This window comes from Globicephala melas, chromosome X (genome assembly GCF_963455315.2).
Source record: "Globicephala melas chromosome X, mGloMel1.2, whole genome shotgun sequence".
Classification (NCBI taxonomy): Eukaryota; Metazoa; Chordata; class Mammalia; order Artiodactyla; family Delphinidae; genus Globicephala; species Globicephala melas.
The window spans coordinates 35,385,021-35,410,016 of NC_083335.1; the positions used below are offsets into that span (position 1 = coordinate 35,385,021).

Here is a 24,996-nt window from a genome sequence, read left to right on the forward strand (position 1 = left end):
CCTCTTCTCCTCCCCTGAAATTTGGGTTTGGGTGATCCTCTCTGTTTTCCTCTGTCTGGGCTACCTCAGTCATAGCACTTCTTACTCTGCTTTGCCATTATCTATTTACATCTGTGTCCGTCCCCAAGAGGGCGGTGTGGTGGAGAAACATGGACATATTTGAAACTATAATAATGATAAAAATATCACTAATATAAAGTTAATGACCTGCCAACCCCTGTTAAAAGTGTTTGCTGTATGTTAATCCATGTAATCCTTACAACACTGTGAGATGAGCAACTGTTACTGAAGTTGAATCAACAGTACTTGGTGATGGATTGAATGAGGGGCAGAGAAGAAGGAAGAGTCTCAGCTGACTACCAGGTTTCTGACCGGAGCAAGTAGGTGAAGGGTAGATGGACGCACCATCTCCTGAGATAAGGATTACAGGAAGTAGAGGAAGAGGAGGACTTTTGGTCAGGGTAGGGGAGAGAATCTTCTAGTGTAGGGACTGCCATTCCTTTGCCATTCTTTCATAACTGTTATTTCCAGGAGTTTCAGGAATAATGTGCGTAACATACCTTTTCTTCTGATTGACAGGCATTTGGAAACAACAGTGTCCATCTCGGGACAGCAGACTCACCTTCCATTATTTCTTCATTAGCCTGCTGGAAGCAGGAGAGCTCTGTTCTTGGGACCCTGGCCTTTCTCTCACCTTATGCTCTGGTTTGCGGCTCCCGGAAGACAGCGAGGGCTCCGTGGCCTTGCATCCTTCAAGCTCCTGTGGTGTTTGTGCCTCCTGGCCCTTACGTCCCTCCCACAGCGGATATGGGCACCCCCCTACAAGATAGGGGTGGTGGGCCCTTGGACTTGTGATCCGTTGTTCTCAAAGGCCCTGCCCGAGGTTGCCGCTCGGTTAGCCATTGAGCGGATCAACAAGGACCCATCGTTTGACCTGGGTTGCTCTTTTGAATACGTGATTCTCAACGAAGACTGCCAGGCTTCCATGGCTCTATCCAGTTTCATTTCCCACCACCAGATGGCCTCAGGATTTATTGGCCCTGCCAACCCTGGCTACTGCGAGGCAGCCTCACTCCTGGGAAACAGCTGGGACAAAGGGATTTTCTCTTGGGCCTGTGTGAATTATGAATTAGACAATAAAAATAGCCACCCGACCTTTTCTCGGACACTCCCTTCTCCCATCCGGGTGCTGGTAACCGTCATGAAATATTTCCAGTGGGCTCACGCTGGAGTCATTTCCTCAGATGAAGACATTTGGGTGCATACAGCCCATCGAGTTGCAAGTGCTCTTCGGAGTCGCGGCCTACCTGTAGGGGTCGTCCTGACCACAGGACAAGACAGCCAAAGCATCCAGAAAGCTCTACAGCGGATTCGCCAGGCAGACAGAATTCTCAGTGAGTGCCTTCTCCTGGCTCAGCTTTAAATGTGGCTTCAGTGAAAGGATATGACAATGTCCAAAGTTTTCCTATCCTCACACCCTAGGATAGCACATCACTCTCCAGTTCTTCATGCATTTGCTCCCTTTCAGTCACACTCGGGCCCCAAGACTCTCCTGCTTCAACAGAGCCTATCTCAGCACCTGGGTGGGGAAGATTAGCATCAAGAGCAGCTGTGGTCACACACCCTCCATGCCCTTAGGACCCCAGCAGTTTCAGATCAGCCAAGAAGCGGTGTTCTTATAGCTCTGTTTTTGTCTGGTCTAGTCACTGAAGGGAGATTTACCCTTGATTCTCTTCTGGGTACTTTCCCTCATAGGTGCTCAGTGCCCTTGTGTCATCACATCTCACTTAGAACCTGTCTTCTCTGGACTCAAAAATGCACACCCACCCCTTCTCACTTTCCACTCCCTGAAAGCAGGGCTTCTCTCTCTGCAGCACACAACAAGCCGATGTGGAGGGAGCTAGCTGATAATTAAAAGCATATTAAAATGAGAAGCCTGCCTAAATTGTAACCTTTCCCCTCCCAAGAGAAGTTTTATGTTCAAAGATGATTCTTAAAAAAAAACCACAAACAAACAAAGATGATTCTTGCAGAGACCATGGACCAAGTGTAAAGCAAAGGACTGACCCACTGACCCAGGGCGAGTTGGGTGCATTTTGGGAAAGGGGAGGGCTCTTCCTGGTCCTCTTAAATCAGATGGAAGTCTTTTACATATACATACTGCAAGCCTTTGTGACACTTGGTTTTGATTTTTTTTCTATTCGAATTTTTTAATCTCCACTTTACCTTTTTTCTGGAAAGTAGCAGTGATTTGTGGGGACACTGCTCATCCTCTCTTGCAGTCACTCCATCGCTTTAGGACAGATAGCTCAGAAACTACTTGTCAAACTGATTACTTCTAGGATTAGTCCTGGTCCCAGTCATTTCCTTAACACAGCAATGGACTTGTTAGAGAATGGTCCAGCTTAGGGCTGGCCTATACCCAGGAGCCCATTTTAAGTTTCAAGTGTCTCCAGTATTGGACCTTAATTATGATCATTATGGGAGGATGAGGGCAAGAATTTTTAGTTCCAGGAACTATAGTAGTCTGCTTCCAGCTCCAGTCTACAAGATCCTATAAATGTTAAGCAATCAGTGTGGCTCTGATTACTTCATAATAGAGCTTGATTCTTTCAAAGCAGAGCACAGAATTATTTTTAAAGATATACAGCCATTTCCAGGGAGGAATCATGCCAGAAACAGGCTAACATACTTAATATCATAACTTCATGTTACAAATCTTCATGAAGCCCAGTGTCTCCTGCAAGTTTACATTCCATGAGTGTTTCACATCCCACCCATTCTAAATAGTATACTCTTTGAAATGACATTTTGGCCTCTACCATGAAATGTTAAATAAATCCAGGCCCCGAAGCTCTTTGGGTTGTCAGACTGAGAGAAGTTAGGATTGAGTGTTTACCACCCACAATTCTTTTGAGGCAGGGAGGTAGCAAATGTACATATTATCGCCGTACTATTAGAGACGCATTCCTCTAGGTACAATGGTTCTTACTCTGGCCGCACACTGGAAATACCTGGATATCTTTTCAAAATGATTGGGGCCAGAGTACCACCTCCAGACATTCTGATGGTCTGTGGTGAGGCCCCAGCAAAGGTATTTTAAAGAGCTTCCCAGGTGCTTGTAAAATGTAGCCAGAGTCAAGAACCACTGCTTCAAGTTCAAGAAAATGCAAATAAATGTTCCCTACTTTAAGTTACCAGACAAATTTTTGTCTTAATATGACTTTGTTTAATCAGATTGCTTTCTGTATAGCAGTGTGGATCAGCTCGCTAAGGGAATGAAAATTTTAAGATGGGGGTAAGGGGGTAGGAGGCTGGAAGCCTAGAGAGGGAGGTATGTGGTTATGCAGCAAAGAAAGACCCTGGGTAGGGAGAAAAGCAGCAGAAAGCGCAGTAGGGACTCAGAAAGGGAGATTAAAGGGAGTGAAGACAAAGCTCTGCTCTCCAAGATTTTGCCCCGGGTTTCTGACAAAACATAGGCAGACTCAGGTGAGGTGTGCTGGGAACTCAGTGTTATGAATCAGAACGTGGGTAGGTTGGGGCGGATGCAGGGAAACTGAGCCGTTGGCTGAGCTGCGGCCTGAGTAGGACCTCGGGCACCTGAGTGTGCACTGTCCAAAAGCGTGCGTGGTACTCACACTTGGCACAGCTAGTTTTTGGTATCTGAGGGCACTCCAAGTGATGGGTGCGATATGACAGGAGGACTTGCAGAAGGGGAGTGAGTCTTAAAGTAAGGTAAGCTTGTTGTCCACTTGATCATCCATTGAGACTAGTGCCCCAGCCAATAGGAGCATGATTCAGAGTATGAATATAAATAGAGTATCAGGACTTTAGCCACGAGGCCTAGGGTTCAGGGCACATCTCCAGTCCAATCAGAGAATGGGAGATCTGGTGAGAAACTGAGCTAGAAGTTAATGAGTATGGATTGCGCCAACTGAGCAGTAAGGACGGTTACAATACACCATATCCAGCATCTACTAGATCAAATCTCTAGCTGATCTTCTAGCCCCTTTCAACTGGTAGGGCTGAGCCTGTGAAAGTATTCCTAGCTGTTGACTATTGGGACTGAAAGAGCACTGAGGTTTTTGTGGTGACCTCAGCTGAGAAGGGCTGAGGAAGGCAGTGCCTGGCCTCTTCCTTATTTTGCTGGGTATGAGACTACTTCTTAACACTGTGGACCCCCAAGTAAACCTTCAGAGAAGGACCTTTTGTGATGTACAAAATATAGTGGAAAGGGATCCCTTTGGAGAGGACAGGCAATATTTGGAAGTAATGGAAATAGCTGGAAGACTGGTTTTGTCTGACCTACTCACTATAACAGTGACCAAAGCCCCATGTGGCAGTGGCAGTGGTGGCGGCAGTGAGAGATAGTGTTGGGGAGGGAGGGTAGAGCTGCTATGCCACTTCTCTTCCTCGTAAATTTATGTTTCCAATTATCACTGGCACATTACTGGAATCAGAAGGAATGTCTTTCTCAGAAACTGGTCTAAATTTTGCTTACACAACAGCAGGACAATGATAAAATTTAATAGTAAAGATGATCATAACAATAATAATGGTTGTGGGCTCTTGGGAAGGGAAACAGCAGGGGTGTTACTAGAGGCTGCCATTGAGACAATGAAAGCAACCATAATACCACTTTACATGTGAACAGCTCTCTACAGTTTACAAGGTATTTGCATATAGATAATGTCATTTAATCCTCAGGGTTATCCAGGAGCAAGGTATTTTCTTCCAAGTTTTACAACAGCTGTGAATCTCACATAACAAGTAGGTAGGTGTACGCATTATTAACACCAAAGAATGGGGTAAATGAAGTCCCAGAGAAGGGGGGATTCAGGATTCAGCCTCTCCCAGATTGTCAGCTCACTTCTTTTAAGCTTCAGAGGCAATTACCAATTAACTTTGTGTCTGACAAAGTCATATAGGAGAGATATTAATCAAGGACAAAGGCCTCAGCTTACAGGCAGGGCTGCTGTGTGTGGCTTTCCCTGCCCAAGGGAATCTAGCTGAGTGGGCTTGAGGGCCAAAATTCAGTTCACTCTCTGCTCCTTAAACCATGAGTCCTGTTGGAGATTTTGATCCAATGGCACAAAAGAGCATCACTCACCAGGCAGAGCACCTGAGGGACTGCAATTACCCAGAAGTTCTTTTGCTAATTCTCAACAAAGACTAGCAGGAGGCCCCGCTAAAAAGCTCTTTAGAGAACTTTTCAAATGGCTATTTCGAGCCCTCCTCCCTTCTCCTCACCTTTTTGCCTATCAATGCTTGGCTGATTGTGAAATCCTTTCAATGTGGGTTTACAAGGTTGTTGAACCATTTGGGGATTTCTTTAAATCCTTCCAAATTGGGAATGCTTCATTACAGTATGATGTTCAGTAACTAGGACACAGTCAGAATGTCCTTCTCTCTTGTTTTTTTTTTTTTAAACATCTTTATTGGAGTATAATTGCTTTACAATGGAGTGTTAGTTTCTGCTTTATAACCAAGTGAATCAGTTATACATATACATATGTTCCCATATCTCTTCCCTCTTGTTCTTCCAAAGTCAGATACTTTATTACTACCTCATTGTCAGGGACCTGGCTGGCCTCTTCCATCTATTGAAGATTCTTGACATAAAAAAAAAAACCAATAATAATAATAGCAATGATAATAGCTAATATTTATTGAGAATTTGTTATATGCTAGTCATTTTGCAAGGGTTTTATATGGACCATCTCATTCAATTCTTGCAACCTCCCTATAAAGTAAGGCCAATTACTATTTAATGCACTTCACGAATGAGACTTTGGAGGCTGAGAGAGGTTAAATAACTTGCTTAATGTCACACAGCTAGTGAGTGGGAAAACTAGGATATGTATTCAGGTTGATCTAAAGCAGTGCCTCTCAAACCTAAGTGTGACCGGAATCCCCTGGGGGGCTTGCGTCCCTCCTCCAGAGTTTCTGACTCAGGAGGGCTGGGATAGGGTACCAGAATCTGCATTTCTAACCAGTTCAAGGTGGTGCTGATGTTGCTGGTCCAGGGATCATACTTTGAGAATCACTGGTTTAATGAAAGACATGCTCTCCTGCCTCCTGTCCACTTGAGGGATGCCCCTAAAGCTTACTCACTTGACACCCTGTGTTCCATGGTGTATAATTTAGCCCTTCCATTTTTCTCTCTTAACTTTTGGGCCCACTGATGAAATTCTTTTAAGTGCCCCAAGGTAACAAGTATCGCCCCAGTTTTCCTACAGTAGTAAGAATAGTGATACTGTAATACTATGGCCAAGAGCCTTAGTGATGATAGGGAATTTGGTATACAGTTTGGTATAGATAAATGTAAGTAAATGTAAATGGTGAAAGGACAACTTGCTCTCTTGAATGGGTCCACTATCAGTAATGATATATTTATTGAAGACCCAGCCCAGGAGGAAATCTCTAAACATCTAGGCTTCCTGCGTTTAGGAGGCCTTACCTGCATAGCAATTTAGGAAAAGCTGAAGAAAACATACGTTGCAAAGTATGGAGAAATATTAAAAACATAAGCTGGGCAGCAATGTGAAGGCGATAAAAGTACTTGTAATAACAGTTTTACTGGGTAAGAAAAAACACGATCTGATGCAGACAGAATGGCCATTGAATGTAATATGTGTCTGACAGCATGCTGAGCTACTTGGACCAGTTTGACACTGGTGGCAGGTAAGTTAAGTGGTGGTCTCAGGACTTAAGGCCAAAAATGTGTGCAGTGTCCTCAGTCGATAGAAATAGCCACACATCGTGTACTACAGTGTTCTTAAAGTGTGGTTTGAGGGCCTCCTGCACTGAATCACACTTTGGGCGGTGGTTGGGAAACATGCAGATTCCAGAGCCTCCCTCCCTCTTTTTATGTATCCATTTTATAGAGTGCATGGGGGAGAACTGAGGGGAGGAAGGTGTGACTCTACTTGTTTCAGAGTGTGGCCAGATGGGGCTGAATCCTGGGGGAATGTGAGACCTGGGATAAATCACACTGTATGCCCCCCTCCTCCTCTGACCTGCTTACTCTCCCATCTCTCAACACTTGTTAACACAAAATAGGTTAAAATGAAGGTTAGTGGTAGGAAATGTCGCAAAAGGGTTAAAATGAAAATTAAGGACAATAGAATGGAGGGTTTCTGGGGATTGGGAGCAGTATTGTGGGCTCACAATATGAATATGACTCCTAAGAACTTCTTCAGCAATAGCTAGTGAAACCATCTTCATCTCACAAGGTGTGAGACTGGGCTCAGGTTCCTCCACGAAGCACTCCATAGCCAGTAATCTGGGAGAAATAAAATTTGCTTTTGGAGAAACATAGTTCCTCCACCTCGAGGAAGTATTGGATAGAGTATTTCAATATAGGAAGAGAGGTAGGAATTGAGTGACTTGGGAATTGGCTTCTCCTAGAGTTAGACATTTCCTGCTGCTAGCATTGAGGGTGAAAGGGAGGGTCCTGAGCAGCCTGCCATAGTGGGTACCACAGTATGAAGACATAGCTACTAGACAACTCAGTTGGGGCTCAGGTGGCTCAGAGAAAGTGCTAATATCATATCCTAGTGAGATGGGATCTCAGGAGGATGTATCTCCTGGTCCTTGTTTAGGCTATAGAGTGGCTTGACTGTTAACAATCAGGATGGAAACTTACAAATTAATGTTACTCAGTGATCACCTGTTGACCCAGGTCTTGTCAAGGATTTACGGTTTCTGTCCACTAATCCTTTCCTGACAACTTACAGGTAAAATCCCATTTTAATGAATGTCATTTTGAGATAATAAAGCTATTTAGTAAAATAATCATGTAGAACAGATGCATCTACAAATCCCTATTGACAAAGCACTCAATCTATTAAATTAAGATGGTGCTGTTTGAATTCAGTATTTATGCTTTCTGTTTTAATCGTGTTCGATGGAAAAGTCTTACCTTGCAAAAAATAGAGTAGCTTGTGATCATTCCCTCGAAGCTTCCATTTCATCATCTGTAAAATAATGGGGGAGTAAGACAGGCTAGATGGTCTCAAAGGGTCTTTACAGTAATAAAAATTCTGACTCTGCCTAAAATGTCCTCTGTGTGGGCCAATGAAAGGAAAATTAACGGGAGGGTAAGGTCTTGAGCACAGTTAATGACAGTAAACATTAAACACAGGCATGTTATTATCTACCTGCCCAGCAAATATCCCTTCGAATTGTTCCTCCATGCTAGCAACCCAAAATGCCCATGTCTTGCATCTCAAGGAACCCACGAAAGATACCCAGATACAAAACTTCTCTTTCTGAAATTTTTTCAAACATTCATTGTTCACTGGGTATATAATATGTACCAGGATACAGAAATAAAATACAGTTTTTGACTTCAAGGAACTCATGGTTTCATAGTAGAGGCTGACATAAATAAATAAGGGCAATGAATCTTGTAACTGCCATGACAGAAGTCAGTTCAGGGTACAGTGGGGCTCTGAACCAGTGTCACAAGTTGGTACCCTAGTAAAAAGAATGGCAGATGGAGATCTGTGTGCAGGAAGCTTATTGGGGGAATGCTTTCAAGGATAACACTTGTGAAGGAGAGGCAGCAGTAGGATTGGAAAAATTAAACTGTCATGCAGTCACAACAAAGGTCTCAGCCAGTCCCTGTGGGAGCTCTGGAGCTGGGGTGGCCTTTCAGTGTTGTCCAGAATTAAGGAGTGTTGGCCTTTATGCCTCCATATTGACCAGTCATTGGGTACAGGCAGATACAGAGAAAGGGGTGCAATGTGATAATAATTGTTTAATAGCCAGTTTATCGGGGGAGGAGGGGAAAGCCCTGATCTGTAGCATTTGCTAATTTCCATGGTGTTATAACACCCACCATGGCCAATTTCAAGCTACCAACATGACATTAACTAGTTCATAATATCCCTGAAAATTTAACCATAGTCTTTTGTGAACCAGCACAAGCCAGCTCCCCACACACTACGGTGGTTCTCCTCAGCTGAGGGCAATTCCCTGAGAGGTATCAGCTATTATCTCCAAACATTCCCAGCAGCTAGGAGAATGAATGCTTCATTCCTGAGGGTTGCATCTGACTGGCACACCGCAGCGCCCAATACACGTAGTATATGTTAAAATATTTGCTGTATTTCAACCAACACAAAGCACTTAGTTCTATTTAACATTTCCCATCCAGGGGAGTAATTTTAATATTCCTTTAAGTTAATTAAATGAATTTTATCTCTATTGGGTAACCTTGGTCTCATAATCTAATCTCTGTTTTTGTAGAAGATCCCAATACTGACCCGCTTGCCAAGGATACTGTTGGAAGAACTGACCAGCTACCCGAAGCACCTGACTAAACTCAGTTTTTCCCCTCAATGGACATGTTACTGAATTAATTTGACCAAAGTGATTCATGTTTAATGATGTAGCCAAACTTAGGGAGTTAGGGGCCTTCGGTTCTAGTTTCTCTTTCTAAATCCAATCATTGCCTTGTTGGACCTCTCTGTCACTCCATTTTCCCATCATACAATGTGTGATTATGAACAAGGGCTCAAGAACTAGCTCCAAAGATATCCCTAGAGTATTCAAAGGAAGGTTTGCGCATCAGAATACGTGTAGAACCTCTCAGGGTAATTATATTGAAGGAGCTAATGGTCATTTGAAAACTCAAGTTATGGTGTGTGTGTTTGGTATCTAAATCCACTTCATAACTTACTAGGTACACCTTAAAAAATGAAGGGTACCATCTCTGGCTCAAAGGGGAAATTTTCTGAGGGTATCTAACAAGTGCAAAGAAGGTTTTTGAAAATAGATGAGGCAATACGTAAATACCAAAGACCAGTCATTGAACGTAGTTTAAGCATACTCAGTTCCTGAGATTAAAGGTTCCATGTAAGCATGTATAATTAATAGTTACCAAAGGCAGTAGGGTCTTTGCCTTTCTTCAAGGAGCTCAGAATACTTGCCAGGCATTATCTAATTAAACTACTCAATGTACCTGTGAAATGCATTGGCATCTACATTTTAAAGATGTGGGCAGTGAAGCACAAGTGGGCTTAAACTAAACTCATTTAGCATGCCAAGGGCGAAATTGGATACAAGACTTTCAGTCTCATGGTCTAGCTGCCACTCTTCAACCGTGGCCTCCACTAATCCACTCTATTCTAGCATAGCCTTGCCAAACAACATAGTTTCATAAGTCTAGGAAGAATTAAAGTGAGTGCAAAGTAATTCCAATGATAGGGAAGTTGGATTTTTTAAAATTGAACATATCACCCGTAATATTAGTAGCATTTATAGCAGAGTGTGAGTTAGTACCATTCATTGTCTATAATGGCCTTGGTAAGGGTGGGAACAGTTGGTCAACATCTGTTAGAATGTATGTCTGTAGGAGGTAGGCAATAAAAAGCAACAGTGGCTATGGGAGTATCACCCATCTTCTCCCTCTAGCCTTCTTATTCTTAGGTATAATAATAGCTACTATTTATTGAGCACTGTGTGCTAAGCCCATTGTATGTATTCCCCCTTCAGTCATCACTACCACCCCACGAAGTACATATTTACTAGAGAGGTTAAGTAATTTACCTAAGGGTATACAGCTAGTAACTGGTGATGTTAGGATATAAACCTAGGTTTTCCAACTCCAAAGCCTCTTCATTATGCTACCTCCCACTTGCTATATTTGTTTATTTCAGTCTAGTACCAGTCTCTGCAGCCTGTAGACGTGTCTGATTTTTCCCTATTGCCTAATTAGAGTCCCTGAAATACCTCAGCCTCAACTCAGGGTTTCAACATCTTGTTCATCTAAAGACATAAGATAGATATCATTTACAAATTGGTTATAATACAATTATTTGTTTCTCCCAGTCTGTAGTTTTTGGTACTATATTTTACTAACATACTGCCACCATAACCTCCCTGCTTTGTCGGTTTCAGTAATCATCATGTGTATGCATTCGACCTTGATTGGGGGAGAGACTCAGACGCATCTCTTGGAATGGGCTCACGATCTGAAAATGACTGATGGAACCTATGTCTTTGTTCCCTATGACGCCCTGCTCTACAGTTTACCTTATAAGCATACCCCCTACCAGGTTCTAAGGAACAATCCAAAACTCCGGGAAGCCTATGATGCTGTGTTGACCATTACAGTGGAGTCCCAAGAAAAGACCTTCTATCAAGCCTTTATGGAGGCAGCAGCTAGAGGTGAAATTCCTGAGAAGCTGGAGTCAGATCAAGTAAGTGCAGATTCACAAGTTAATCATGAACAGAAAACCTCAAAAATCAGGAAGGTAAATATTTTTCCTATTAAGTGCCTCTATTCCATAGGAAACTCAGTCAACAGCAGGCAACCACACACAAATTTAAAACACCTTTTGTTTGCAGAAAACATTTATAAAACAAAGATACATTATTGGAGGTTTTGTTTTTAAATCTTCAAGCAACCTGCAATGATAACATATACAGCCATGAAGAAGAAATAAAATGTGTTTCAGAACAGGGAAACAAAACTTTAATATATACTAGTGCCGTTCAAGGGGCCTAGTAAAAAGAAATCTTGTTTCTCACCCGAGTTTGGAACCAATTCAACAATAGGAGAGCTGGTATGTAGGAAGATATTACCATTATTATTGATAAAGCTGGTGCTGGAGAATGCGGCTTCTGTCTACATGCATTTGAGTTTCCCAGTATTGAATCTAGGGGTTGATCAGACTTCTCCATCTAGTTACCAGCATTGCTGGACCCCTATATTTCTGCCCCGTGAGGACATGCCTTTTGTAAAACGTCCAGCCTGAAAGAGCATAGTGGAGCTTACTCCCAAGAGAAAGAAGTTAGGAAGGCTTGGGCTACACATGTTCAGTTCTCCTTCCAAACTAACCAGTCAGATTAAGTCACTCCTTTGTGGGAAGGAATGAGTAAGGGGTTGAAGAGGTCAGGTGTTTTTTGTTAGTAGAGCTATCTCTATATGAAAGGAATCATTTGGAATGGGGAAGAATTCCTCCCTAATAATATACGAGAAATAATATTTATGTATGTATAGATGAATATATGTATAAACGTATTTCAGATCAAATCACAGCCATTTGAGGGCTAGTGGAAGGAAAAGCAGTGGGGACAGGATGAAAGCAAGGAAATGAATGGACAAGAGTAAAATGGACCCAAAAATGGACAAAAGACAAAAACAAAGAGGGAAAAATACAAAAGAGACAAGGAATATGAGAGGAAGAGGGGAAGGCCAAAGATAGTTAGATTAGAAAAAATACAGAGAGGGTTTTTATAGGTTAGGGGCCAGATGTAGAAGGCAGTCATTTTCAGAATGGCCCATCAATAAGTTTAAAAATTCTAGCATTTGCTAACATATTGTATTAGTTATAATGCTCTGTTATAACTAATACATTAGTTATAATGTATTAGTTATAATGCTCTGGCTGTAACTAAGAGACAGCTCAACACAAAATGGCCCAAGTAGTTGTTTTTTGTTCAAAACTGGAAGATATGGGGGCTTTAGGGTCAGTTAATTCAGCTGCTCAGTGATGTTACCAGTGAACCAGGTTCTTTTCATCTTTCCACTTTATAATGATAGCATGCTAGATTGCCCTCATGATCTGGGTCTTCTCCTGGTCCCAAGATGACTGCTACAGTTCCAGACATCATGTCCAAGTGCAACTGTCTACAGACAAAAATGGGGAATGTCCCTCTCTTGTGTCTCTTTTTAAGAGTGATGAAATCTTGCCCAAATGCTCCTCAAGCAGACTTCTCCCCACACTTTCCTGGTCACAATTGTGTCCCATACCCATACTCAAACTAATAATTTAGAAAGAGGAATGAGATCATCGTGACTGACTCTATGGCTGCTGGAAAGTGTGCAAAAAATCGAAATTCCATTAGCAAGGAAGAAGGCTATCAGGTAGGCTGGTGGTTGTACCCAACTCTCACATTCTCCATGATCTTCTCCTTTTTGTATACTATTTATTCCTTTATCCTGTGCACTGCCTCTCTATCTGAATAAATGATTCAGATGAAACTTAGGTTTTCTTATCTCTTTCTGTCCTGAGTATTGATAACAAAGATTTTGCAGATTCTTGTTCTAATAAAAAAAAGTGACCAGCAGAGATATTAACAGTGTTGGATTTAAAGTTTATTGCCACAGATATGTTTGTAATAAATCTTTCTTTTAGGAGACACACACATGTTGAATTGAAAACAATTCATTGATTTGGTCAAGAAAGGCAAGAATCCCTCAAACTGCTAAGAATGATTGCTCAAACCAGTTGTTTGGTGTATTTATAAGCAAGCAATCATATGGTGAATTTTTGTACTTTTTATCCAATGATAGCACATCACATAGATACAGGACTAAGTCATCTTTTTACTTTAATCACAGGATTGAGGGAAATAGAAAGGGGTGTGTGTGTGTGTGTGTGTGTGTGTGTGTGTGTATCATATGTATGAGCAGATATTTTGATAAAAAAAATTCAGACCTTCTACTCTTAATGTTTGATCCAATCTCTTTGAGCTTGTGGAAAACATAAGGTAATTAAGGTAAAAAAAGACGCCATTAGTGTGGTTGCTAGGCAGCCTGTACACTATTTTAGACAAAGAAATAGAGAAAGTGAAAAAAAAGACTGTAAAGCTTATTAAAAAAAAAAAAAAGCTTTTTTGGATACATTTCCACCCCCACTTTGCACGTGCCTTGGCTTTACTTTCATAACCAAAGAATGATAAAAGAGTGAGACAATTATTTTCACATCTCTGATAAACAAAACCCCCTTTTTTCCTAAATTACCTTGCTAAAAGGTATTTTTGAAGGGAGCTAGTATAGCAGAAAGAACATATGATAAGGAGTTAGACAAACTCGGGTTTAAATCTCAGCTCTCACTCTTACTAGCTGCGTGTCCTTGGGCAAGTTACTTAGATTTTTGAGTCTCAATTTTACCATCTGTAAAGTGGGTTAGTGATCTACAGCTTCTAGGATTATTGTGAAGATTAAACAAAGTAATACGTGTGAAGTGACTAGCAGAGTGCCTGGCTTATAGCTACTTCCTTTCCACCTTTTCTTTTTGGGGCCAGGATGACCTTATTGGTTGATGGTGACCTAGCATCTAAGTTACAGTCTGACCTCAACTTCCTGCTCTCTTGAAGTTCTATGATTACTGGCACAGAATCGCTCAATAGTCCAGCTTTCAAAATTATCTCACTTTCAGAATTCCAAATGGTATTTTCTCAGATCAAATTATGTAGCTCAATGTTTGCTTATCCCTTGGCTCCTGTTGTTTTTTCCTATTCAGTCAACAGATCAACAGCTATTTATTAAGCACCTGCCATGTGCCATGTACTATGCTGAACTTCAGATAGAACAGTAAACAAGACAGGATTTTTGTCAGTAGTGTGTTGGAGCCAGTTCATAAAAGCTAATTGTGTGCCTCTTTGCCAAACACTGTGTTCAGTGGCATCATGTTGGTAGCTTGAATCAGGCATTGAGAGTATTAACACCACAGAAATTGGTAAATGCTACAAATAAGAGTTTTTTTCCCTTTTCATAGAGCTGTTGCCAACATTTACTAGCATATCACTTGTTCCTGCTCTTATGGGGCTTAAATTCTAATGAAAGAGAGATTGTAAATGAGTAAACAAATGTATGAGAGAGATGGCTATATTTCTCCCTTGCCCAATAACTTCCAGTGGAATTGAAATTTCTATATATAGGCTATATTGCTTATAGAAGTGGTTTGCATCCTCTTTTAGTTTATATACTTGCCCATTCAAAAATTATAAAAAACAAAAAACTAGGGCTTCCCTGGTGGCGCAGTGGTTGAGAGTCCGCCTGCCGATGCAGGGGACACGGGTTCGTGCCCTGGTCCGGGAAGATCCCACATGCCGTGGAGCGGCTGGGCCCGTGAGCCATGGCCGCTGAGCCTGCGCGTCCAGAGCCTGTGCTCCGCAACAGGAGAGGCCACAACAGTGAGAGGCCCGCGTACCGCAAAAAAACCCACAAAAAACAAAAACATGAAAACAATTTTATACACAGTAAAATCTGTTAAATCCCTTATCAATTTCATTTGTTTTTCCTGAGGCTCTCTGTCCTCCTATTCCAATCTAAACTTGTTGTTCCCTAAGGCTGCTGTACAGCTGTTATGGTAGGATCTCTCTTTTCATCACCCTGGAAATTCGCTTTCTCTTTCTTCTGTGCCGGATTCACTATTCATGACTCTCATGACTCCCATTTTCTTGTTTACTCTCTCATTTTCGTTGAGCGCATCCTTTAGTAGCTTCTGAAAAAGGTATACAGGAGGTAAACTTTTGAAATTTTGCACTGAGAGTCTTTATTCTAGCTTCATTATTGATTGATAGTTTGATTAAATATATAAATCTAGGTTAAAAATTATTTTCTATTAGCACTTTGAAGACATGGCACATTGTCTTCTTATTTCCACCGTAGGTGTTGAGAACTCCAATGTCATTCTTATTCCTGATCCTTTGAAGCAACCTGTTTTCACTCCTCCTTATCTCCCTTGGAAACTTTTAAGGTTAACTCTTTATTCCTGAAGTAATGAAATTTCATGATTATGTTTGGGTCTTTGACATGTATTATGCTGTGTATTTGATGGGACCTTTCAATCTAGAAGCTCATTCTGCCTAGAAAATTTTCTTATGTTATTTTTTTTTTATAATTTCCTCAACAACATTGTCTTTGCTCTTTCTGAAAATATTATTAGTTGGATAGAAGATTGCCTGGGTTGATTTTTTAATTGTATTATTAGTTCTCTTGTATCACCCATATCTTTGTTTTAAGCTTTTCTTCCTTGAAGAATTCCTCAAGTTTGTGTTCTGACTCTTTTACTGATTAAAAAAATTTTGTTGCTATCATATTTTTAAGTTCAATAATTGATTCTAGTTGTTTGATTATTCTATTTTTATAGCATCCTGTTTTTGAATATGGTATTTTCTCATATTTCTCTGAAGATATTCATTATAATTTCTTTGAAGTTTTCTTCTGCTCTTTGTGTTTCCCTCAGTTCCTAATTTTTCATGCTTCTTTGTTTTGGTCTTTCTATTTAATCTTGGAAGCTTTCCTTAAATGTCTGATGATCCTGGCTATCTGTATGTTTTTAAGAGTGAAGCTTTAAAAGGAGAATTTGAAAGTGTATGTACATGGTGGTTATGTTGACCTGTAGGCTTTAGTATAGTGCAATTGGCTTGCCAGCTGTTGTATTTTTTTTTTCCCCCAATACCTGTAGATCTTGCCTCTTGAGCCAGTCACTTTCTTCAGAGAAGAATGTTTCAACCTCCTTCCTGGGAGTTGTAATCCTGGTTGTCACTATTCTAGGAGCCATGTTGGGGGAAGTAGACTGGGATTCTCATCATTAAGTATGAAGACTTTAACTTCATCGCTCTTTTTTTATGGCCCACCTCACTCTCACTGTCATTTGGGTCAAGTGTCCTAGCTCTAGAGCTGCTCTGAATCAGTTTAACCTGTTTCCTGCAGAGATCTGGTTCTCCTTAGTACAAGTGGGATGGCAGAAGTCTAACTGCTCCTTACACAGACATCCAAAGCCATCCCTCTTTCGTGCTCTGCCTAACCTCCACTTCTGTACATAGTGCCTCTAATTCCTAAGTCTTTCCAGGATTCACAGGGAGAAAATCTGCTTGCTGCTTACCAATATTCCCCTCTTCAGATACTTAGATTTAATCACCCTCCACTCTGCTAAATCAGTTACCACTCCTGTAGCAGCCTTCTATCTTCATATTCTGTGGTCAAGATTATACTTGTCTTCTAGTGCCATTAAATATGGTGGTTTATTGTTTCTGTTTCTTGTTCTCCTTGTTGTTTGGGAGTGATGTTTGAGAGGAGGAAGAGAGTGAAGGAAAAAAGTCTTGATTTTGCTATCATTAATCGGGAAGTCATGAAAGGAAAAAAAGAAGTTACAAAAGGTATATATGATATTCTTTTATTGGTGGGTTTAATGACAGTCCATGAATTAACTTAGCATTTATTTATTAAGCTCAGATATAACATGGTAGTTAAGAGCATGGGCTCTGAAGGCAGACTGCTGTAAACTTACTTAAGCTCTCTGTATCTTCTTTTCATTATTTTTAGATTGGGAATAATAATAGTACCTACCTCATAGAGTTGTTGTGAGGATTAAATAAGTTAATACACATAAAGAGCTTGCCTGGCACCTAATGATTCCTCAATAAATGTTTTTCATTATTATTGTTAATGTTGTTATTTTTATTATTATGATGGCCTTGGCACTCTGCTGGTGATATAATGGAAAACAAAATAGAAGCAAGATCTTTCCTCCAGTGAAGGGGAACAGTTTTACCATTTCAGGGTGCTAAGGACACTGGGTCCAAAACTGGCACTCTATTACATATTTGTGACAAATTCACGACTGAGACAAGGGTCTTGAACACTAACTTCCATGATGATATTACCAGAGCCCTGTGTTCCTCTTCTTAAATGCAAACAATAGCAGCTATCATGTAGTCAGTGATTATTCTGCACCAGGTAGTTTACGTAAATGATTCCATTGAATCCTCAGACCAAGCCTACAAATTAGGTATTATCAACTCCATTTTATGGATGATGAAACTGAGGCTCAAGGTAACTTGTCCAAGGTCATACAGCTGGCAAGTGGCAGAGCTGGGATTCCAACCTAAGTCTACTACCTGAAGTAATACAACCTGACCATTTAACCACACATTAGCCTTTAAAAAAAATTACATCATGTCCCATGTCTAGTGCTTTACTCAATGTAACATTGCTAAGTGACTAATACTTTGATTTGAATGGGTATTTGATTTGAATGGATTGTTTTCCTCTGATATAGGAGGTGACAGGGCTTTATGAGCACCTGTGAAAAGAGAAAAATAGATCAGAATGGAGAGATTGTGGGGGTGGGACATCAGTGAAAAATTTCCTAATTTGGTCTCAGCATGATTGGGCAAGGATTATCACTTTGTACCTTTATATGTTGGCACAAAAAGACTTCTGAAATAAGATTTTAGTTCCTGCATTCTTCTCTTTCATTGTATTCCCGATGCTTGTTTTCAATGAAATTCTATTGGCTACAAATGCATATTGCTAGAACACACATTTTGGATATTTTTTCCAAATGTGGCCTTATTTGGCTAAGCAAAAGAAATCCTCTGGATTTCTCAGCCAGCCTGGGGGACCTTAAGCTCCTACACCTATTGTTTTCCATTACCATAAATATGGGTGCTTGGCAGGGGGATGCTAGGCCGAAGGCGATGTGGTTAGGACTGGAACATTCCAGGATGGGGCCCACTAGACAGGTTGTCAGAAAAGCTTGCCTGCAGCTCACAGTGGCTACAATTGTCTTTGTACTGCATTCTATGTAAAATAAGAGTGTTATCTTCATGAGTATCATCATATCAAACAGATTAGGCTATTAGACATTTTTTGGCTAAGTCCAAGGGTTGAGATCATGCATTATTGGAGGTACCACCTTTAATAACAAGAATTCAATTACCCCTTGGCTTCTTGGTCTCTGTAGGCACCTGGCTTTTTGTTCAAAGGTGATGTTGCCATTTTGTCCTTCAAGTGGTGTTTTCCAAGCCAGGTGTTTTAATGTACACTTCCAAGGACAAAGTTCTTTGGAAATCCGTTTTGTGTCCTTTAAGCACAGTAAATCTGAACTGATGATAGTCAACTTGATGACACCATGAACCATTAAACTGAACAAATTCAAATATCACTGCTCCTGACCCAGACCTTGTTCTCTTGGATACAAGCTCCAAAAATGCCTAGGGTAGAGCTAGCTAAAGTCACTGAATAATAATGAAAGATAAGTTTCAATTATCATTCATTTATTCACAATTCATTCGTTCATTCAGGCTCAGGTCTATACAGCACTCCAAACCAATAGACTGAGTCATCAGTGGTTTCACCATTCTGGCCTGTGATATAACAAGGCCATCTGCCCGACAGAAGGTCTTGCCAATCCTGTCTTGCTTCTTTAGAACCTAGTCAGAAACCAAGACAGAAGGTTGTAAAGAGGGTCCTTACTTTCCTTGTCCAATCCTCTATCTCTTTTTCTCATTATTTGCAGCAGTTGCAACTATAGAGCTTTTGTTACCAACGCTAACAGAGTATGCCTTTGGCTTATGGGAAGGGGCAATTACCATTGCTGAAAGGCACAGCAGGTAACATGGCAACACAAACCAGCTAGAACACAAATCTAAGGCCTCACAGCAAGAGTGGGGCATAGTGACAGCCCCTCTTTTGCAACCAAGTGCTGTTGCTACAGCTATGTTCTTTCCTAGCTTCAAGTCCCCCTACCATACTTCTGTGGCTCTGTGCGCGTGCGTGCATGCATGTGTGTGTACACGTGCATGTGTGTGTACGTGTGTGGTATGTGGTGGAGGCTGGAGAATCCTGAAGAACAAGCTTCAGGTTTCATTCATCTTGGGGAGTTGCTGTCAGTCAGCTCTAGCAGGGGTCAATCCGAGAGCACCAAGGGCAGCATAGGCTGGCCAGCTGAAAACTCTGTGCGATGGGTCAGCTCAGAGGTGACGATGATGTTTTTAAGCGTTTTAATCTTTGCTTTTCGTTGTAGGTTCGATGCAGTCCCTTTCCCAGAAGGCTCTGTGCCTTTCAAAACAGAATACCAGCATTCTCCCTGCTCTCAGGGTCTTGCTGCCCTGTGGTTTTTTACTCATTTGTTTTACTAGTATTGATTTTATACTCTACCTTCCAGCCTTCACTTATCGTCATAACCTACCAAAGCCCCAGTAAACAGGCAGACTCTTGCAGCAATCCTAAATACAATTAAATGGATCATCTGAGAACGTCAGGAAGGGGAGTTAGTAAAAACCCCTGAAGGGACCTCAGTGTGTGCTAGGCAACTAAGTGTGGATGCCATGGTGGCAGCACATGTCATCCATTCACCATGCCTATATCTATAGTGTGTGTTAAAGCAGGGTGGTGAAGGGAGATCATTGGAATAGAACTCAGGAGACTGAGATGTTGATTTCTGCTCTGCTATTAGATGCTCTATTACTGGGGCAAGGTCTTTGGCCTGAACAACTGGAAGAATGGAGTAGCTTTTAACAAAAATGGGAAAAACTCATAAATGGAGCACGAAGATTTGGGGTAAAGATCAGGAGTTTGATTCTGGGTACACTGAAACTTAATATTTAAGTAGAGATACCAAGTAAGCAGTTGACTATATGACTGGAATTTAGGAAACAGGTCATAACTGGAAGTGTAAACCTGACATTTATGGCATAGAGTGGTATTTAAAGCCATGAGAGCAGACGAGATCACCAAGGGAGTGAGTGTAGATAGAGAGGAGGACCAAGGACTGAGCTGTGCGGCACACCAATGTTAAAAGATCAGAGAAATTAAGAAGAAACTATAAACAAACCAAACAAAAAAGTCTGCAAGCTAAACTTGCTCCCTGGACTAGATCAAGATTTGGGAAGTTTCACAGGAGTTTAGAACTAGAAGAGACCACAGAGAACATCTATTTCAACCAAGAATGCTAAAATAAACTAAGAACCAAGAGACTTGGGTTCTAGTCCTGATTTTATGCCTAGGTGAGTGACCATGACCACTGCAGGACATCTGATCCTGTCCCAAATATCCATAAGACATTTGGTCCACACCAAAAAGTCCTTGATATTTGGTCTTGACCAAAACTTCCATCAACATTTGGTCCATAAGACATTTGGTCCATGCCAAAAGGTCCTTGATATTTGGTCCTCTCCAAAACCATTTGGCATGGACCAAATATGCTCATGGACATTTTGGGTAGGACCAAATTTCCAGGACGTTTTGGTGTGGACCAAATGTCTTATGGACATTTTGGATAGGACTAAATATGACCAAATCTCAAGGACATTTTGGCATGGACCAAAATCTTATGACTATTTTGGACAGGACTAAGTGTTTGCTAATCGACCTTGACAAATCACTTAACTTCTTTGGGTCTCTCTTTCATATCTAGGAAGTAAGATCGCTAGACCAGATGACTCCCAAGGTTTAGGCATTCATGATTCTATATCCTCATTTTAGAGAGGAAGAAACTGAAGTCCAGAGAGAGGGAATAAGTAACTCGCCCAACATACTGGCATTAGGAAAAGACCTCAGGCCAGTGTGTCTTCTTCTATACTGTTGGTCTTGAACCCTGTATGAATATTAGAATCCCTGGGGAGCTTTTCATAATACTGATTACTGGGTTCCTAACCTAAAGTGTCTCATTTTGTTGGCTGGGTTGTGTTTGGCGTTAGTATTTTTGACATTCCTCAGGTAATGTGCAGCCAGGGTTGAAAACCCTCTGCTCTACATTTACAAGGCATGGCAGTGTCTTGCTAGCTGCTACACCACTCTGCATCTTGACTTGTATTTCTAACACAAAAATGATTCACTCAATTTTAAACCCTTTTATTCAGATGCAGATTGTTACAGGAGGATAGCTTTCTAGACCTTATGAAACCAAAGTAGCAAGTATCAGCTTTCCCTGAAGCTCAGTAAAATGGCATCACCATAGCTTTCTTGAACTCCATCCTAGAAGTGAAATGTGAAAAGCCACGAAGCCATGGCCAGTGTGGGAGGAAGCATGGAGGGATCATTTGCTCTTCTTCCCCACCTTTTTGGAAAAAGAATACAAGGTTTGTTCCAAAAATAAACTTACCAGGTTAATGAGCAGGGTATCAGACACAGGACACAAATGCTGTTGCTTTTACCATATTTATATGAGAGGAAGAGTCATGCTGTCCATTGTAGCAGCCTTGTTGCTTTACAGTGGCTTCTCACCAAAGCTTTGCCACTTTGCACAGCAATAGGATATGGGATTTCTTGATTAAAACCTACTCTCTCTATACACAACATTTGGCTCTGTATTTGTGGGTGTGTGTGTCAGTGTGCATGTCTGCATGTGTATAAGTTGGGGTATATGTTTAAAACTGTATTCTAGTGTTCACTTTCTCTGGGGAGCACGTGTCTAGGAGAATAGCCTTTTTTTTTTTGCGGTACGCCGGCCTCCCACTGTTGTGGCCTCTCCCGTTGCGGAGCACAGGCTCCGGACGCACAGGCTCAGCGGCCACGGCTCACGGACCCAGCCGCTCCGCGGCATGTGGGTTCTTCCCGGACCGGGGCACGAACCCGTGTCCCCTGCATCGGCAGGCAGACTCTCAACCACTGCGCCCCCAGTGAAGCCCGAGAATAGCCATTTTGAACTAAGTCGGGACACAGACCTGGACTGTAGAGACACATTATTTATAGTCTTACCACATACACCTACCACTCTAGTAGTGCCAACCAAACAATTTTACTGGGTTTCCCTGGTGGCGCAGTGGTTAAGAGTCCGCCTGGCGATGCAGGGGGCACATGTTCGTGTCCCGGTCCGGGAAGATCCCACATGCCGCGGAGCGGCTGGGCCCATGAGCCAGGGACGCTGAGCCTGTGCATCCGGAGCCTGTTGCTCCGCAACGGGAGAGGCCACCACAGTGAGAGGCCTGCGTACCGCGCAAAAAAAAAAAAAAAAAAAGATTTTACCGTGCGTAATGCGCTAGTAATTAACCTGGTCAATTTCCTTTGCATGCCTCTTGTCTAAAAAAAGATTTTACCGTGCATAATGCACTAGTAATTAACCTGGTCAATTTCCTTTGCGTGCCTCTTGTCTATTTCATACTTATTTTTTTAATGCCCTTTATAACTCTAAATCACTATCTTAGCTTAGGAGCATAAAAATATATTGTGTATGACTTGGTTTGCTCATAAAATTGTCATATTTGATATATTTAAAGATGTGAAGGCCTGGGGGAGAAAAACAGAAAAAATTCAGGGGAGAAACCAAGCAAGTCCTGAGAAACAATTGTTTTTTTTTTTTCTTCTGGGTCTTCATAGCTCACCTCCACTCAGACGTGCAGCCCTTAATAATGAACACAGGCTTGGAATACACTCTGAGATTGCTCTAGGGTGACTAGGGCTCAAGATAATTGTAATTTTTAAAAATAGGTTTCACCGTTGTTTGGAACCATCTACAATTCAATTTACTTTATTGCACAAGCCATGAATAATGCTATGAAAGAAAATGGATGGGCTAGCGCTGCCAGCCTGGTTCAGCATTCCAGAAACATGCAGTTCTATGGATTCAACCAGTTGATAAGGACAGATTCAAATGGAAATGGAATTTCAGAATATGTAATCCTGGACACCAACTGGAAAGAATGGGAACTCCACAGTACTTACACTGTGGACATGGAAACAGAGCTCCTACGATTCAGAGAGACCCCAATTCACTTCCCTGGTGGCAGGCCCCCTCAAGCAGATGCAAAATGCTGGTTCGCAGAAGGGAAGATCTGCCAAGGAGGTAAGGAATGGAAAATCAATGGTAGTCAGTTTGGCTCAGCTTGGGTTACAGGGAACCTCTTTAGGAGAAGGCATATTTTAATATTGGGACACTCATAGAATCAGTCATTTGCATTTAGGTGACATAAACATCTTGGCACTCTACATAGTTAACTTTAAATAATAAGGACAATGATAAGTACTTTGCAGCCTTAAATAACCATCCACAATTTAAAAGCCCCCCCCCTACCTGTTTTTAAAAGGATCCCACTCCCAAAGAGGTTTTTCTAATAAGAGGAAGGCATGATGCTTTTTCTTGGTCTTTTGTAGGCTGTGATCTGTGACTGTTCCCCCTGCTAGAAAATTCACCTGTCCTTCCCTTGATGTATCCAAATCCTTTCAATCAGGTTCCACCACAGAAATACCATTTTCCACCCTCTCCTCTCTGAACTCCCGTTGAACTAAAAGTCTGTACCTCACAGCTTAGCACAAAATTGCTTTTCAGTTGTTTCTTGTGTATTGATTGTGTCTCTTCCTCCCAAATGGACTGCTCCTTGAGGGCAGGGACCAGAGCTAATAATTCTTATACCCTCCAACCACCCAACACAGTTGGCATCCCATGAATACTTGCATTTGATTGACTGATGGAACTCCTCTAGTTTGTGGAAGAGGGGAAACTCCATCCAATCTCTGAGAGCCAGAGGGGAAATTTGGAAGGATCTATACTATTCCTATGCAAGTGTACCCCACACCCTTCTAAAACCAAATGCATCTATTTGAAATAGACTTCAACTTCTATTTTGTTTTAGCATGACATACCCAGCTATCTCTTTACTTGCCTCATCATATATTTCCCTCTGAAATCTTAGTAATCTATCCAAATACTTAGATTTTACAGAGGACAATTTACATCCTAGTGAAAACACTAATTATCAAAAACAGACTTACCCTTGAAGGACAAGTGTTACGTTTTTCGTCTATAACTCACAAGGTCTATGGGCTCAGGTGAATTAAAAAGGTCTTTTATTTTATGAAGCCAACATAATACCCTTTGCAGATGAGATAATATATTTATTCTCAAGAACTCTATTGCTGTCCAACTTAAAGTACTCAAAGTTTTCCATTCGTGGACTTTTTTTTCTCCAAAGAAACACCCGGGTCAGCCTTAATTCATGTGATTTGTTATTGGCAGAGTGGTGAGTGGTTTTGCTTCAGAACAGTGAAATTGCTTTCTGTGTCCATAAAGTCAACAAGACAGACTGTGCTGGAGAAAAATAGAATTAAGTTAGGTAGGTGTAGCTTGATTTTAGAGTCACCAGAAAGCACGAGGAGTCACTCAGTGGTGCCCTTTATTTACAGACTTCTGATGCCATTCTCCCTCTTCCTCTCTGCAGGCATCGATCCTGCCTTTGCTGTGATGGTCTGCCTTGCCTTGCTTATAGCCCTGCTATCTATTAATGGATTTGCTTACTTTATAAGGTACATTTTTTCTTTTTGTATGTAAAAACACAAGCCCATTATAGCCTTGTTAATATTGATTTCTGGGAAGTCATGTTTCAGTACAATTGCCTCATTACATGACCCACTGATTTTCTTTTTTCCGTAGTGATTTACCATCCCCACCGGCCCATTTAGAGTGAAGTGTTTTCATGATGCCAAGAATAACTTCCTCAGCTGTGTTGTCAGTGTTGTCGCCTGTGAGT

General features: G+C 41.4%; 1 protein-coding gene across 1 annotated transcript in view; it reads left to right on the forward strand.

Moving 5' to 3' along the window:
* The first annotated feature begins 395 nt into the window (after positions 1 to 395).
* Positions 396 to 24,996, forward strand: part of GUCY2F (guanylate cyclase 2F, retinal) — an 80,241-nt gene continuing 55,640 nt past the window's right edge. Inside the window, exons 1-5 of the mRNA XM_060292006.1 lie at positions 396 to 461; positions 644 to 1,394; positions 10,909 to 11,210; positions 22,961 to 23,315; positions 24,688 to 24,772. Coding sequence (XP_060147989.1) covers positions 396 to 461; positions 644 to 1,394; positions 10,909 to 11,210; positions 22,961 to 23,315; positions 24,688 to 24,772 — 1,559 coding nt within the window. The remainder of the gene's footprint in view (positions 462 to 643; positions 1,395 to 10,908; positions 11,211 to 22,960; positions 23,316 to 24,687; positions 24,773 to 24,996) is intronic.